The sequence below is a fragment of the Macrobrachium nipponense genome, chromosome 1 (genome assembly GCF_015104395.2).
Source record: "Macrobrachium nipponense isolate FS-2020 chromosome 1, ASM1510439v2, whole genome shotgun sequence".
NCBI lineage: Eukaryota > Metazoa > Arthropoda > Malacostraca > Decapoda > Palaemonidae > Macrobrachium > Macrobrachium nipponense.
In genome coordinates, this window is record NC_087200.1 from 29,551,941 (window position 1) to 29,567,811 (window position 15,871).

Sequence of the window (15,871 nt, forward strand, 5' to 3'; positions counted from 1 at the left end):
AGCGCAGCTGTGTAAACAAATAACCGAGTAGTAGTACTACATAAATCGAAAAGATGAACGGCTTCAGTGGATGGGACTGGGCAGTGTTTGTGCTGTCTCTCTGCGCATCTCTCGGAACCGGGATTTGGGCAGCCTTCGTCAGCAAGAGGAACCAAAAGCAGGGAGACACGAAGGGCACCGCCAGCGAGTTCCTCATGGGAGGGAGGAACATGAATCCCATAGCTGTAGCTCTGTCTACCATGATTGGAGCAGTTTCTTCCAACACCGTATTAGGCGAGTATATGTCATGAGACTGTTGATGATGTTAAGTTTTTTTCTTCCTCCTACCTGCCACTTCGTTCTTTTTCTCATTTTTTAAATGCTCGAATATTATGTATAAGCAGATTTTTTTAAAAGGTTACTCAGAGTCGTAAGTTTGCATGGTTAGTTATTTGTCTGAAATAGATTCGTCTGTTTATACGAGTAAAATGATTTGCTTGCGAGGTATGGTTTGTTTGTCGCAGATATAGTTAATCAAATGCACGTATACATCCACACCCTTATATATATATATATATATATATATATATATATTATATATATATATATATATATATATATATGTTTGTGTAAAATCTACTGGTCACTTTTACCAGATACACGTGAAATTGTAATAGCCACAATGCCCTCTTCCAATTTCTTTGAAGTTAGAGCTCAAGGCTTTGTAGTGACAAACGTATCCAATGAAGAGCCAAGAAGTTGAGAAGTTAAGAGGCATATATATATATATATATATATATATATATATATATATATATATATATATATACATGTGTGTGTGTGTATATTAAGAGAAATATCTCTATCATTCTAATTGTCACTATTACAATCATCATTTCCCAGACGCACAGCAGCCAACCAAGACAAAACCGACGCATCACAATTAACTCATTATCATTAACCGTCCTTTTATAATGACTGTCATCATAATTTCGTCCAACAGGCAACCCGAGCGAAACGTACGCCTACGGGACGCAGTATTGGTTGAACCTCATAGGAATGACCCTAGGAATGCTCTACGTCCACTTCGTCATCCTCAAAGTCCTGTATCCCCTGAAGATAACCAGCGTCTATACGGTGAGTTCTGGCGAGGCTTCAAAGGGATAACAAAGACAGTCCCCGGGAATAGTGAGACGTCTGGCGATTAATGGAATATGATTTTTGTAGTGATTACTATTCTTATGGGTTTTTTGGAGATTCTTCTTTTTGGAGCTTGCTTATTTAATCGAGTTACGTGATTTTGTCGCAAATGTATTTTCAAGTTCTTTCTTCATGTGTGTATATATATATATATATATATATATATATATATATTATATATATATATATGTATATATATATATATATATATATATATATATATATATATATATATATATATATATATATATTATACTGCAGGAGGTTATACTTTCATTTTATTTTCATTGAAATAGCTTGCCTTTTTATGTATCTCTCTCTCTCTCTCTCTCTCTCTCTCTCTCTCTCGTCTCTCTCATCTCTCTCTCTCTCTTCTTTCTCTCTTTATAACTGAAAATTTGAAAAGGGAGTGATTCTACTTGAAATCATTCTAAATTAGATTCTGATACCGATTAGTACTTAAAAAAATCGTTGTTCTATTCCTGGAGGGAAGATGAATCATGATTTTGAAAGACTCCTTAAATAGAATCAGATTCTCAACTGACGGGAATTATTGGAGTAATTCCTATTAATTTCCACTTGGCCGCAAAATAGTTCGATAAACAACGGGGTGACTGATACCTATCTGTCAAGATTCTGACTCTGACTGAATCTGAAGTCACTGAGAATCTTTCTTCACATTTGGAAATGTTAAGAAGCTCTTTTACTTTCATTGAAATCCGAAGTATTTACTATCTTTTCTTGCAGTTTACAACAACATGTTCGCTCGCTTATAATTATACATGAATAACTTAATATTTACGAGCAGGCATATGTTATGTCCACATACTCACGCACACGTGACGATTTTCCAAATTAAATCCAAGGTCACTGCCACCTTGGTCACTGCTGACCTACATACAATACGTAACATTTTTTTTTGTTAGCCGGGAACAGAAGCAAAAAAGGCTGAGATTCCCTTGGAAGATCTTCCTTCAAGGCTGATGGGTCCTAAAGTACCCTAGGGAGCCTTCCCTCGAAGGCACCCTTGACTGGGGAAGATCCTCCTCAGAGGCTGCTTCCCTGGAGGGAGCCAGGTTTTCTTTTCTTTATTGCGTTTGAAAAGAGCAGATGTTTTCGTCGAACGTCGAAATCTTGTTAGTGATGATTAGATCTTTATGCGCACACAGTACAGAGGCATTTTTGATCATGTGGTGTTCACTCTATTCATGGGCGCCCACACATAGGGGCAAGAGGGGCCACTTGACCCCTCCCCCCTAAATCCTGAAGAAAAAAATATACATATGTAATATATATATATATATATATATATATATATATATATATATATATATATATATATATATTATTACATTTAAATCCATTACTTTGTTTTCCTTCCATTTTACAATATATTCTTTCAGTTTCAGTAAATTAAAGGTGTTATGCACTGTATAATATTTGTGCACAGTATATAACTGCGTTGTTCATTCCAGAAATATTTGAATCCAGTTGAGCAGTATATGGAGCTATTGAAAAAGAGCCAGTGCAGCATTGCATTTTTTCTTATCGCATCTTCCTTCACTTAAATTATTGACATCGCAGTTCCACTGCATAACACACACACGCGCACACACACACACACACACACAAACACACACACACACACACACACACATATATATATATATATAATATATATATATATATATATATATATATATATATATATATATATTATATATATATATATATAAAAAGATTTGCCCCAAAACTTATCTAATCCATATTCCCCTTAACTATACAGCAAATATTCTTAACCTTCAGCGTCAGTCATGGAAAATATAGATGAGTCTTAATAATGCCACATCTTTCACAGTATATTGAGAAACGCTTCAAGTCTTCTGCTCTGAGTTCCTTCACGGTCTTCACGACGCTCATCGGAACCTTTTTCTTCATGGGACTCTGCGCCTATTGCCCGTCCTTGGCCATGGAGACGGTCACCGGGTTCCCAACGTGGGCCTCCTGTCTCATCCTCGGGGTCATCTGCACCATCTATTCGTCGCTGGTGAGTGAGTCGCTTGTTCTATTTGGTTTTAAATGCAGAGGCCGTCGGGAGTGTCTGTCCGATGGGTTTAAGAGCAGGTCCAATCAAGAAAAGGGGGAAAGATTGGTGAGTGGAGTGGCAGTTTGCTCCAAATGCAGCCCTGGGGGAACAAGAGGGCAGCAATGAAGCTTTTCCGTTTGGGGAAAACGGAAGCAGAGACAGAAACCCGCGGCTTAGTGGTGGAGGTGTAGGAAATAATTACCTTACCGAGTGACCCAGGATATGCCGACATGCTTAAAGTCTGTACTGTTGTGGCCTGGCAGGTTTTGCAGCCTAACATTTTCCTTAAAAATAACGAAGTTATCGAGGAAGTTCAGGTTGATGATTTTTATTCTATCCATATAAACTATATATAGAACTGAACATAAGGTCTCACGATAGTTAGAATAAAGAAATGATTATGTCCTATCTTCCAGGCAGCTGTATTTCACTCTTGTGCGCTTGACCTCTTGTGTCCTTATCTATTAATCTGTAAATTCAAGAAAATATTGGGCAACAGAGAATTCTACCACGAGAGCTTGCACACTCATGTCTCCCGATCGCCTCCCTACCCCGCTCCCACCAGGGTGGACAAACAGGTTTGCAGGAGGAGGGTGGATGCCTTATGTCTCCCCTACCCTCCCGATCCCTTACCTACCTCGGGGCAATCGGGACGTGCAAACAGATTTGCAGGAGAAGGGCGGAAGTGTCATGTCTCCCCTACCCTCCCAATCCCTTACCTACCCCGCCACCAACCGGGACGGACAAACAGATTTGCAGGAGAAGGGTGGATGACGTGTCATGTCTCCCCTACCGTCCCGTTCCCATGACAAACAAGAAAGATTCACTCGGATTTTATTATTGCAGAAGCTATTTTATTTGTTCCATTTGCAGGGCGGTGTGAGGTCTGTGGTGTACACAGACATCCTCCAGACGATTGTGTTGTTCGCTGGAGTCCTGTTCATTATGATCCACTCCTGGATAGACGCGGGCGGTCTTGGGGCAATTTGGGCGACTGCTGAGGAACACGGGAGAGTCGAGTGGTGGAAGTAAGTTCAAAAGCTGATTGACTGATTGTTATCCGGCATCGTGACGACAGTGGTCGTTGGCGCCGGTATCAGTTTAAAAGTTTTATTTTGTAATGTACTGTGTTCTTAAAATAAGCTACATAATAACAAAAGCTACATTATGTAATGTACTGTGTTCTTAATATAAGCTACATAATATTATAAGCTAAATCACGTAATGTATACTGTATTCTTAATAGAAGCTACATAATGCAATATGCTATATTCGTAATATTAGGATAATTAACACAATATATAAACCAATGATTCTGTAGAGGAAGTAAATGTGTTTGTATACGCGAATATGCCATTTGCACGTGTGCATGTTTTTCTTGTGCAAGAATGTTTTCATGCACGAGTCTATTTGCATGTTTATGTATATTTGTACGCAAATATGTTTATCCCTTAATAAGGAACATGTTTACGCATAATCTGTATAAATAACATGAAAACAGATTCCACTGATGACCCATGCGATTGTACAGTCCACTAAAAAAAAAACTTTAAAATGACCATCTTATCTACATGGACTGTTGAGATTCTAACTTTGATATCACGAAGATAAGGTAAAAGACTTAGATTAAAAGAAAAAAATAATCAACCACCGATTATATCAGGGACACTTGTCAATCAGGTCATCAACACAGATGATTATTCGATTCTGCGATATCTGTAGATGGTTGGTTGATGGGAACCGGTCGGTTTTGTTATTATTATTATTATTATTATTATTATTATTATTATTATTATTATTATTATTATTATTATCAGTAATAGGTTAAAAAATATGACTGGATTTCATTTGGATGAAAAGAACAAAAAATTGGTTGTAAGGATTTCCCTGATGACCTATTTAAGATAAGATAGCACAAATATCTGACTATATTGATATACATATATATAATAGGACTGTAAATAAGAAGATTACGTGTATAAATAAACATCGATTTTATCCTGGATATTCCAAAGCGATAAATTTTTTTTAGCAAACGTACTCCATACCTGAAAAAAATTAAAAGGCCAAAAGTAAAAAATAGATAAAAAGTCTGTTCGAAATGAAATCAATAGTGAAATTGAGCATTATTCAGTGGAGGTGTATTCTTTTTCATTTCGTATTCAACATTTTCTTCATAGGATCCACTTACGAAGGTTGGGGGCTTCGCTGTAGTATCCTTTACCCACTAACCTGATTTTTTTTGCTTACTCGGGGAGTAAGCTTACAAACTACTTAGTTGTTCTTGGGGGCAAAGAAAGGTCCGTGGAAGAGCCTAAAAAGGTCTGGAAAAAAGTGTTTTGCGTTGAGTTAAAGATACAAGAATTTTCGGATAGGATATTTATGATTTATTTCTTAGAATGAGATTGTAAAAACTGATAATGTACATGTTAAACAATACAGAAAAAATATTTCTAATAAAATATAGAGTAATTTAATTTTTGTTGGGGAAATAACGCTCTATTCGACTATATATTTTAGCAAGTTTTAATTTACGTTAAGTTAGGAATGCAATCTTTACAACTTTTGCGAGAGGGGAAAGTCTTGCACGCGTCCCGAGTAAGCTGGAGGTCGGATCGCGCCTTGTTTTCTATGATTTTTGGGGGACCGAGTTAAAAAAATCCCTTACCTTACTGGCATTAAGTCCATCAAGGGTTCCATAGCCTTGAGGCTTTTATGAGCCATTTTTCTTCGAATGCAAACCCATAACTAATATCTACGAAATATCTTCACCTTTGCAACACCTCTGCGACTCACACTCATCAATCCTAAGTCAATCAATCATTCTGTTTTCAACCCCAGTTTCTGTCTCGTCCTGCTATAGATCAATATCGACTCCCGTTTGAACGAAATTTGATTTGTTTCTTCGGTCGTCCTTCATTTTAATCTTTAGTCCAAATCGGTTACAACGTCCTCTATGTATTGTTTTCACAATATCAGTTAACTGTTAATTCGCAAAAAGTAATTTAGTCCTCTCGTGACCCGCTACGAAGTTGTGTACTTCTTCTTCTTCTTCCTCCTCTCCCGGAAATTCTGTTTCTTCTTCTTCTTCTTCAGGAAAATCTGTTTCCTCTTGAATGAGGAGTCATTTACCCTCCTCTTCCTTCCAGCTTCAATCCAGATCCGTTGCAGCGCCACAGCTTCTGGTTAGTCAACATTCAAGGATACTTCTCGGCGCTCTTAGTGTTCGGGATGGGGCAGCCGCAGGTGCAGAGGGTCTGCTCAGTTTCCACCTGGAAAAAAGCTATTGGGTGAGTGGCAGAAAGTACCTGCATCAGTTTAGACAGTTTTGGGTAAGTGGTAGGAAGTAATTTCATGAGTTTAGAAAGCTACTGGGTGAGTGGTAGAAAGTACCTACAACAGTTTGGACAGTTTTGGGTGAGTGGTAGGAAGTAATTTGATGAGCTTAGAAAGTTTTGGAGTGAGTGGCAGAAAGTACCTGCATCAGTTTAGACAGCTTTGGATGAGAGGTAGGAAGTAATTTCTCGAGTTTAGAAAGTTTAGGGTGAGTGGCAGAAAGTACTAGCACCAGTTTAGACAGTTTTGGGTGAGTGGTAGGAAGTAATTTCATGAGCTTAGAAAGTTTTGGGTGAGTGGCAGAAAGTACTAGCACCAAGTTTAGACAGTTTTGGGTGAGTGGTAGGAAGTACTTGCATCATTTTAGACAGGGTGGCAAATAGTACTTGCATCAGTTTAGAAAGTTTTGGGTGAGTGGCAGAAAGTACTGGCATCAATTAGAAAGTTTTGGGTGAGTGGCAGCCAGAAAGTACTTGTTTCAGTTTAGAAAGTTTTGGGTGAGTAACATGAAGTATTTGCATCAGTTTAGAAAGTTTTGGCTGAGTGTGAGAATGTTCTTAAGCGAGTGTGGAAAGCTCTGGCTGAATGAGAGAAAGTTCTCGCTTGAGGAGAGAGAGAGAGAGAGAGAGAGAGAGAGAGAGAGAGAGAGAGGAAGGCAAACTGGCAGTAGCTACGAAGACTTAAATGCCGATATCTTCGCCTCCCTTGTTGCTTCCAGAGCCTTCTACCTGAACTACGTGGTGCTCTTCTGCGTCTACCTGTGCCTGTACTTCACGGGCCTCTCCGTCTTCGCCGTCTACGCCGACTGCGATCCGATGGCGACGGGGGACATCGTCAAACCAGACCAGCTTCTGCCGTTTTACGTCGACGATAAGCTCTCCTACCTCCACGGCATCTCTGGGTTGTTCGTGGCGGCGCTGTTCGCTGCGGCTTTGAGGTTTGTGTGACTGGCTGTTCTTGCGAACTGAGACCACAACAACAGTAATCGTGTTATTATTATTATTATTATTATTATTATTATTATTATTATTATTATTATTATTATTATTATTATTTGAAGGCAGGAGACCCTCTCTCAAACATGTTTTGTTAAAGAGGATGGCAGCATCAGTGGAATTGATTTTATATATGGTCTTTTCAATTCTTCTAATTATTCTCTTCTCATCAGGGCTGATATTTGCTAATAGCTGGCCGATGTTCATATTCTGGTTAAGGAAATGTCTTCTAAAATTATTTATTTATTGATATGATAACTAAAAGTGGCGTATGGTCGCCGTACGCCACTTTTAGTTATCATATCAATAAATAAATATTTTTAGAAGACGTTTCCTTAACCAGAATATGAACATCGGCCAGCTATTACCAAATATCAGCCCTGATGAGAAGAGAATAATTAGAAGAATTGAAAAGACCATATATAAAATCAATTCCACTGATGCTGCCATCCTCTTTAACAAAATTTATTATTATTATTATTATTATTAATTATTATTATTATTATTATTATTATTATTATTATTATTATTATCATTATTATTCTTATTATTATACAAAATTCAGGCTAGAACAACAATAATGGTAATGCAGAACCGTATGACCACAACAGCAACAACAACAACTCCAGTGACTATTCTTCTTCTTCTTCTTCTTCTTCTTCTTCTTATTATTATTATTATTATTATTATTATTATTATTATTATTATTATTAAAACAATATCAATAACAACATAAACTTATAAATACAAGAATAGAAGCCACCGTAGACAACCAGTAACCACAATCTTCTTGTGTAACTCCAATTTTTATTATTATCAGAATCATTAAAACCAAAAAACAGCAATATAATAATAATAATAATAATAATAATAATAATAATAATAATAATAATAATAATAATAATAACAGTAGCCACGGCACAAAAACACTAACAACCTAACCTCTATTGGAAATCCAGCGACTTGAAAATCTTGCCAGCCAATCAGAGAGCGGGATTTTATTCTCAGCCAATCAGCGGCCGGCACGCATCCAATGACTCTTCTTCTTCTACTTATTGTTTTGTAATTTAACCCCTTATGATCAGTCAGTGTTTTTGAGGTCTTCCTGCTTTCAGTGAATTGATTGGATATTTGCCTTTCTTCTTCTTGTTCTTTTTGTTCCTCTTCTTCTTCTTCTTCCTCTGTGTGACCTCTCGGACGCTTTTCCAGTTCCTATTCGTCGCAGATCAACGCTGTCTCGGCCGTCATGTGGGAGGGATTCTTCAAGAACTCCGAGTGGGTCGCTAAGATGGACGAGAACCGGAAGCCTCTGGTCAATATCGGCGTCAGTGAGTGTAGTACAGAGTTTCCCAATTCATTCCCTATTTGGCTGCAAGACTCACTTGCAGTGGTTGGAGTATTTAAGGCTTAAAATGCCTCTCTTCAATTAATTATAATGTTGTGAATGGTCTTTATCTATCCTTCTCAAAAGCAGAGGCAGGTGAGTTTCTATCTATATAAGTTAATGATAGGCGAGTTTATTTTGAATGAGTATTGATTTATAGAATTTGTTATAAATTCCTCATAAAAGAAAGTCCTTCTCTCGTTAAGTTACAAATGTTTTTTATATATAATAATATTTCGACATGAATATCCACTAGATTTAAGTCGTCGCTTTTTACAAGCTATTGTCACTCGTTAACATGGGCGGGCGAAGCATGTTTTCCAGGGGGCAAATTATATATATATATATATATATATATATATATATATATATATATATATATATATAGCCTATATATATATTATTGGTATATATATATACTAATAATATAAGTGAAGCAAGATGCGTTAAAGAAAAAATGCAATGTTACACTGACTTTTTTCAATAGTTCCATAGACTGTTCAGCTGGATTCAAATATTTCTGGAAAGAACAACGCAGTTATATACAGTATACGAATATTATACAGTACATAATGATACCTTTAATATACTTAAACTGAAATCATATTGTAAAATGGTAGGAAAACAAAGTGATGTTGTTAAATGTAGTAAATTTAATATATATATAAATTTTTTCCAGGATTTAGGGGGGGCGGGTGCCAAGTGCCCCGTCTTGCTTCTATGTGGGGGCGCCCATTCTTGTTAATTAATCAGTATCTTTTATCCCCTAAATCAGGTGTGGTTACCGGTATGGCGGGCGTTTTGGCAGGCATCATAGCATCCCAGCTGGGGGGAATATTTCAGGTGGGGCAAACCATCCTAGGGGCGATCCATGCCCCTCTTCTGGGTCTGTTCATCTTGGGCATGTGCTGCCCGTTCGCCAATAAAATTGTAAGTTAAAAAAAAGGAATGTTACTTAATTCCTTTATTATCGCAAAACCTGGACTTTGTATGAGGCTTAACCGTAATAGTTATTTTGTAATAGGTATATATAGCATATGGATCGTTAGAGGGAATCACGAACTCAGGAATCAACCGTTTGATTATTCATTCAAATCATTCACTTGTAGCATGATGTATCTTTCCTTTAATTTCTCATCATTTTTTAACATGCCTTCATTTCGAATACCTACTCTCTTCTTTTTCTTTCTTTGGTTATGGCAAATTTCGTATAAAATATCAAAATACCTTAAGGAATCTTATTCATCATCATATACCTTTTATTATTATTATGTCAGACCTTGTTGGGATTCGAACGCAATTTCATTGAATTTACCTCTTCTGCAGAATCTCCAGTTTATATATTACATTAATCACCTTAATATTAAGAATACAGTGCAATTATCTGATTATCATCATTTTCATAACAGGGAGGATCAGTAGGCTTCACCGTATCTATAATATTCAACTTCTGGGTCACTATCGGTTCGGTGATCTACGGGAAAGGCACGCCCTACCTCGGGTTCGACGACGACGGGTGTGACTATCCGACCACAGATTTCGTCAACTCGACGTCGACCACGACTGAGTCGTGGTCATGGTCTTCCACTACTGAGGGGCCGGAGGAGTAAGTCCTTATGGAACTTGTCGTTATGTATTAAAGCATACGATGTATTTATATATAGGCTACACACACACATATATATATGTATAATACACACACTTATATATATATATATATATATATATATATATATATATATATATATATATATATATATATATATATATATATCATCTGCTGGTCACTATTCACCAAATACGTATGCAACTCTAATGACCAACCCTATATATATGTATATATATAGGTGTGTGCGTATATATTAAGAGTTACTTCCGAATGACCCTAACAAGAGAAATTGTACATTAAATTCACATAAAGACACGACAAATAAACATTAAGTTCCAACACTTCAAAACCTGTCACAAACATTTATAAGCAAAATTTTTTTTTCACGATATCCCGTCTTCAAAATGTTAATAGACGCATAAACATTGATGGGAAGTAAAAATTTAGTAAGAAAAACAATTCACTTACATGTTGGAAAAATGTAACAGGAAATAATATGTTGTGGAATACTTTTCTTTTTATAAGAGTTACAATGTTCTTCCGCAGCGACTACACCTTCCCCCTGTACCTGATGTCCTACACTCTCTACTCCTTGTGGGGCACCTCCATCACGTTCTTCGTTGGCACAGTCGTCTCTCTCCTGTCCAGTGAGTATTGAATTTTCAAGAAATTTCTCTCTGATGTGACCAAGTTGGGTCAGATCTATCTTACTTTGCCAAGGTAGTGAGAATTGTTTATTCTATTTCTTATTTTATTTTCTTTTGCATGTATGGAAAAGAACAAATGTATTTAATGCGTACTTGTGTTCCAGTGTTAATGCATATACTAATTTATAGTCTCTTTTAAATTTCATTTTAGTTCATCATCACGCAAATGGCCTATTTGGTCCCAGTTCTAGGCTTGTGACCTATAAGACCTGATATTTATTTCACTCCAATCCTTCGGGCCAGCCCTATGAGAGCTGATAGTCTCTCAGTGGTCGGTTTAAATCATGTTACTAATAATAATAATAAAAGCGCAAATTTTGATGATATTCCGAAGGCATGACTACAGATTTTACAAAGCAAAGACATGGCTGCTTGATATCACCTTGATATTGTAAAGGAGAGACAGGCCTACCCAATATCTCGGAGATAAAAAGGGTACTTTTTTTTAGAAGGGAGAACAGGCTTCTCATATACTTCAAGTTAAGGATAGGTCAACAGATGTTTTAAGGGGTGCAAATTCATCTGTTAGCATTTTAAGCCTGCCAGCTATGGTAAAAGAGGAACTGGTCTTCTAATATTACAAAGCAACGGCAGACTTCACAATTATTACCAATGAATGATAGACTTTCCTTCATATATTAATTGGAAAATATTCCCAATATTGCAAAAGTAGGTCATGCATGGACAGGCCTCTTTGGTATTGTAGAGGGAAGATCGGTTGACCTGAAATTCCATTGTTTTAGTGCCTGATGTCTCTTTTGCAATCATAGGGATATTTGCAAGGCTGTCTGTCCGTCTGTCTGTCTCTCTCCAATAACCCAATAAGGATGAAATGTGGTATGATGCTTTGAGAGGACTAAAAATCAGTGCATTGATACTCGAAATTTTCACAAGTTATTTCCGTTTGGTGGTAGAAGTCTCTGGAGTGAGATGTGAGGATTCTTCTCAGCTCAATCCCTTGTCTTGTTTGTTTGTTTGTTTGTATGGTGCTTTTGCGTTGCATGGAACCAGTGGTTATTCAGCAACGGGGCCAACGGCTTTACGTGACTTACGAACCACGTCGAGAGTGAACTTTTATCACCAGAAATACACATCTCTCTCTCCTCAATGGAATGCCCGAGAATCGAACTCGCTGCCACCGACGTAGCACGCCAACGCCATACCGACCACGCCACTGAGGCACTCAATCCCTTGTCGGGATCTCTGTTTTTGAAAAGCCTCCTCCGACTGCTATCTTGAACGGCTAATTTCATTCATAGATTGGAAGATCTTTTACGCTCGGATTCCCTTCCAGATTCCAACCCTGCCTATCTGTCCGGGCTTAGGACTGGCACTGAATTGGGCTGGCTCGCTACACCACATCCCTCCCACCCCATGGCCCAATTGAGTGGGATGTGAGGATGGTGCGGAAATCTTGCAATTTTCAAAATAAGACTGACAGACAGTCTCTTGGTACGAGACCCTTTCAGTATTACCGACAATTACGATAACAGTTTGCAAAGCAATACCTATTTCCTTTTCGTGATTCTCTGACCAAATGTCGGTTTTCTTAACAGGGACTCATACAGAAAAGAGGAAAATACCACTTACATTGACGTCTTTGAAAACATGAAGTTTAATTTTGCTTTTATTGGCAATTTAGACGATCTACAAATCTGACATTTTCTCAGAATCAAAGAGAAAATGGGGTTTCAGGCTCCAATTCACTAGGTTTTGCAGCTATGGGTAAATATTGCAAAGAAGTCATTTCAATATAACTCTGCAAGTCATATTTTGCGAAATGAAGAATGCTCAGTTGAAATTTATCGTGATATTTTTTGTTGTACAACTTTCTATCATCATGGTAGTATGTATTCATATATACATGCATACATACATACAGACACCACGCTTTGTATGGATATTAATGTAACTGGCAATTAGAGAATATTTAATAAGTAATAAAAACGAATTTCACTCGCCCGGAAGTCACTGTGACGTATGAGCTTACCCGTTGTCGGCCTCTAGTGTCCTGTCTGTTTGTTTGTTTGTTTGGTGTTTTTACGTTGCATAGAACCAGTGGTTATTCAGCAACGGGACCAACGGCTTTACGCGACTTCCGAACCAAGTCGAAAGTGAACTTCTTTCAACAGAAATACACATCTCTCACACCTCAATGGAATGCCCGAGAATCGAACTCGCGGCCACCGAGGTGGCAGGCCAAGACCATAACGATCACGCCACTGAGACGCTTCTAGTGTCCTGTCAGAATAGGAAGCAGTCTCGCACTTTAGAGTAGATGGCATCGCAAATTCGTATTTCACTCGATTTATGCGAATATTATTGCAAATGACAATATGTGTGTGTGTGCGCGCGCACGTCTGTGTTAACGTCACTGCCTGTCCAAGAGAGGACACAAATGCGCGCTCATATATATACATACATACATAAATATATATCTATATATATAATAATAATAAATAGATATAAATATATATCTAATAAAAAAAATTATATATAATATAATATATATCCATTTCCCAACTGCTACTTATCGCTCTATTTCTCTGCTTTTTTATTTATTTATTTATTTTTTTAAAAATATGCAGACTTATATTATCTACTTCATTTGTCTTAGTCTGTCTAATCTCCACTTCCATAAAATCATATTACCTTTGAGGTTCATTGAGTCAGTTGCCATCACAATTAGTCTATTTTATTTCAACATCTGTGGTCCTGTTGTTTCTAAGTATATCCAGTTCTTTTCTTTAACCCATCTTTATTTCTTCAGTGGAATTTCACCTCAGTTCACGTCATATATTAGCGTTTTAGCCTGTGGTCTTGTTGTTTCTGTGTGTTTGTCCAATTCGCGTTATTTGTTTACTTCATTTTTGCAAATAAACTTCATTTGAAATTCACGCTCTCACCAACCATAAATTCCTTTTAACGCCCAGAACCCTGGTCAGCAGACGTCTCCGGCAAAGAGTACATACACCCAGCCTTCTACAAGCTCATGAAAAAGTGGGAGAAGAAACATCCGCCCAAGAACGCATTTTCGAGCGAACTTTACTTGGTGCCCGTGTCAATGGAGAAGCAGTGAACCCGACGCGCACGATAAAGCAGTGCAAAGTTTGGAAGCTGTCTGAAGCATCGTACTCACAGCCAAAAAACTGTCGTTCCTTAAGGGTGTTTTTCTATTTATGTTGTGGTAACTGGTTGGAGGTATAAAGGGGTTGTAGGAGGAGAATGCTGCAAAGTAACCTCTGGTGTACAGTATGTAATATTCTATCTCCCCGTTTATGTTATACTTTGAAGAAATGCCAAACAATAACTAATCTAATTGTTGACTTGATCTTTCTAATCGTTGAAGATGAGTGATAGCGATAACCGATGCAAAATATTAATTCTGAAGACTGGGAAAGGTTTCAAATGTTAAACTTAGTAATAATATAGCGAGCTCTATTCTTAGGTATGAGGTTGAGAGGATAATACAAACGCACAGGTATGTTGTACAACGGTGTGAGGATAAGGGTTGCTTTGTGTGTTAGGTAGGATTATTTGTATATATATATATATATATATATATATGTTTATATAGCTCACAAATGCATTCTAGTTTCATATACTGAATATAATCTGTATACTCTTTAGATATAATTTATGTATTTAGATATAAGCTTTTTATAAATACTCCAGAAAACTGTAAAAGAAATATATTTTCAAGCATTTTCCTCTTATCATTTTTAAAGCCTTATTGCCTTGTTCAAGAAAACATCTAAATTGATTTCACAGACATTTTCTTCTTAGAATAAACGAATTATAATTATTGATTGTCATACGAATTGTTAACGATTTCTGCTAAAGAATCACAACCGTTAAGTTACTAATGGAACTGATTGACTAACGCATCATCATACTGGACAAGGTCCTGACATGATTACTGTTAACCAATTAATTATTGGAATTTTTATGTCGTCACAACTACTAAGGTCCGGGACGCCACATGATTACAGTCTGTTTCTGGGACAAGCATATAAATATGCCATACTTACTTGGTACCAAATGAATTGCCAAATGTATTTAAAAGGACTGATTTATAATCGGGGAGATCCGTGAAAATGTATGACAATTATGGACAACAAGATTAGCAATACCCTGATTTCATTATGCCTTCCGGTAATAATGGTTGGAATCGCTTACACCATCCAGATGAACATAGGTCGACACTTTAGTCCCAACTGATTAAAATCTTGCGGAAATTTGCGTTGCAAGAGATGTTGGTTACTGAGATATTATTTGTTTGTATGGTGTTTTTACGTTGCGTGGAACCAGTGGTTATTCAGCAACGGGACCAACGGCTTTACGTGACATCCGAACCAAGTCGAGAGTGAACTTCTATCACCAGAAATACACATATCTCACACCTCAGTGGAATGCCCGAGAATCGAACTCGCGGCCACCGAGGTGGCAGGCCAAGACCATACTGATCACGCTACTGAGGCGCTATGTATTGTTTGCTAGAACCGTGGTTAATATTTTAGTTAAAAACGTCATGATCTCATGTTCGTCTGAAAAAAAAAAAAACCAGTGCCGTTC

The 15,871-nt window shown here is 37.3% G+C and overlaps 1 protein-coding gene across 1 annotated transcript; it reads left to right on the forward strand.

The window, feature by feature from the left end:
* LOC135219193 (sodium-coupled monocarboxylate transporter 1-like) lies at nucleotides 1–15,003 on the forward strand. Its single transcript, XM_064255748.1, has 11 exons — nucleotides 1–273; nucleotides 983–1,116; nucleotides 3,038–3,226; nucleotides 4,139–4,293; nucleotides 6,415–6,555; nucleotides 7,320–7,538; nucleotides 8,806–8,924; nucleotides 9,756–9,910; nucleotides 10,390–10,586; nucleotides 11,136–11,236; nucleotides 14,230–15,003. Exons 1-11 carry the CDS (start codon nucleotides 54–56, stop codon nucleotides 14,373–14,375), a joined length of 1,776 nt encoding a protein of 591 aa, XP_064111818.1. The 5' UTR covers nucleotides 1–53; the 3' UTR covers nucleotides 14,376–15,003.
* The last annotated feature ends 868 nt before the right edge of the window (nucleotides 15,004–15,871 follow it).

Coding starts and splice junctions, on each gene's coding strand:
- LOC135219193 (XM_064255748.1), top strand. CDS start 54: ATGAACGGCTTCAGTGGATGGGACTGGGCAGTGTTTGTGCTGTCTCTC. Junction 4,294..6,414: donor GGGAGAGTCGAGTGGTGGAA/GTAAGTTCAAAA, acceptor TCTTCCTTCCAG/CTTCAATCCAGATCCGTTGC. Junction 10,587..11,135: donor ACTACTGAGGGGCCGGAGGA/GTAAGTCCTTAT, acceptor GTTCTTCCGCAG/CGACTACACCTTCCCCCTGT.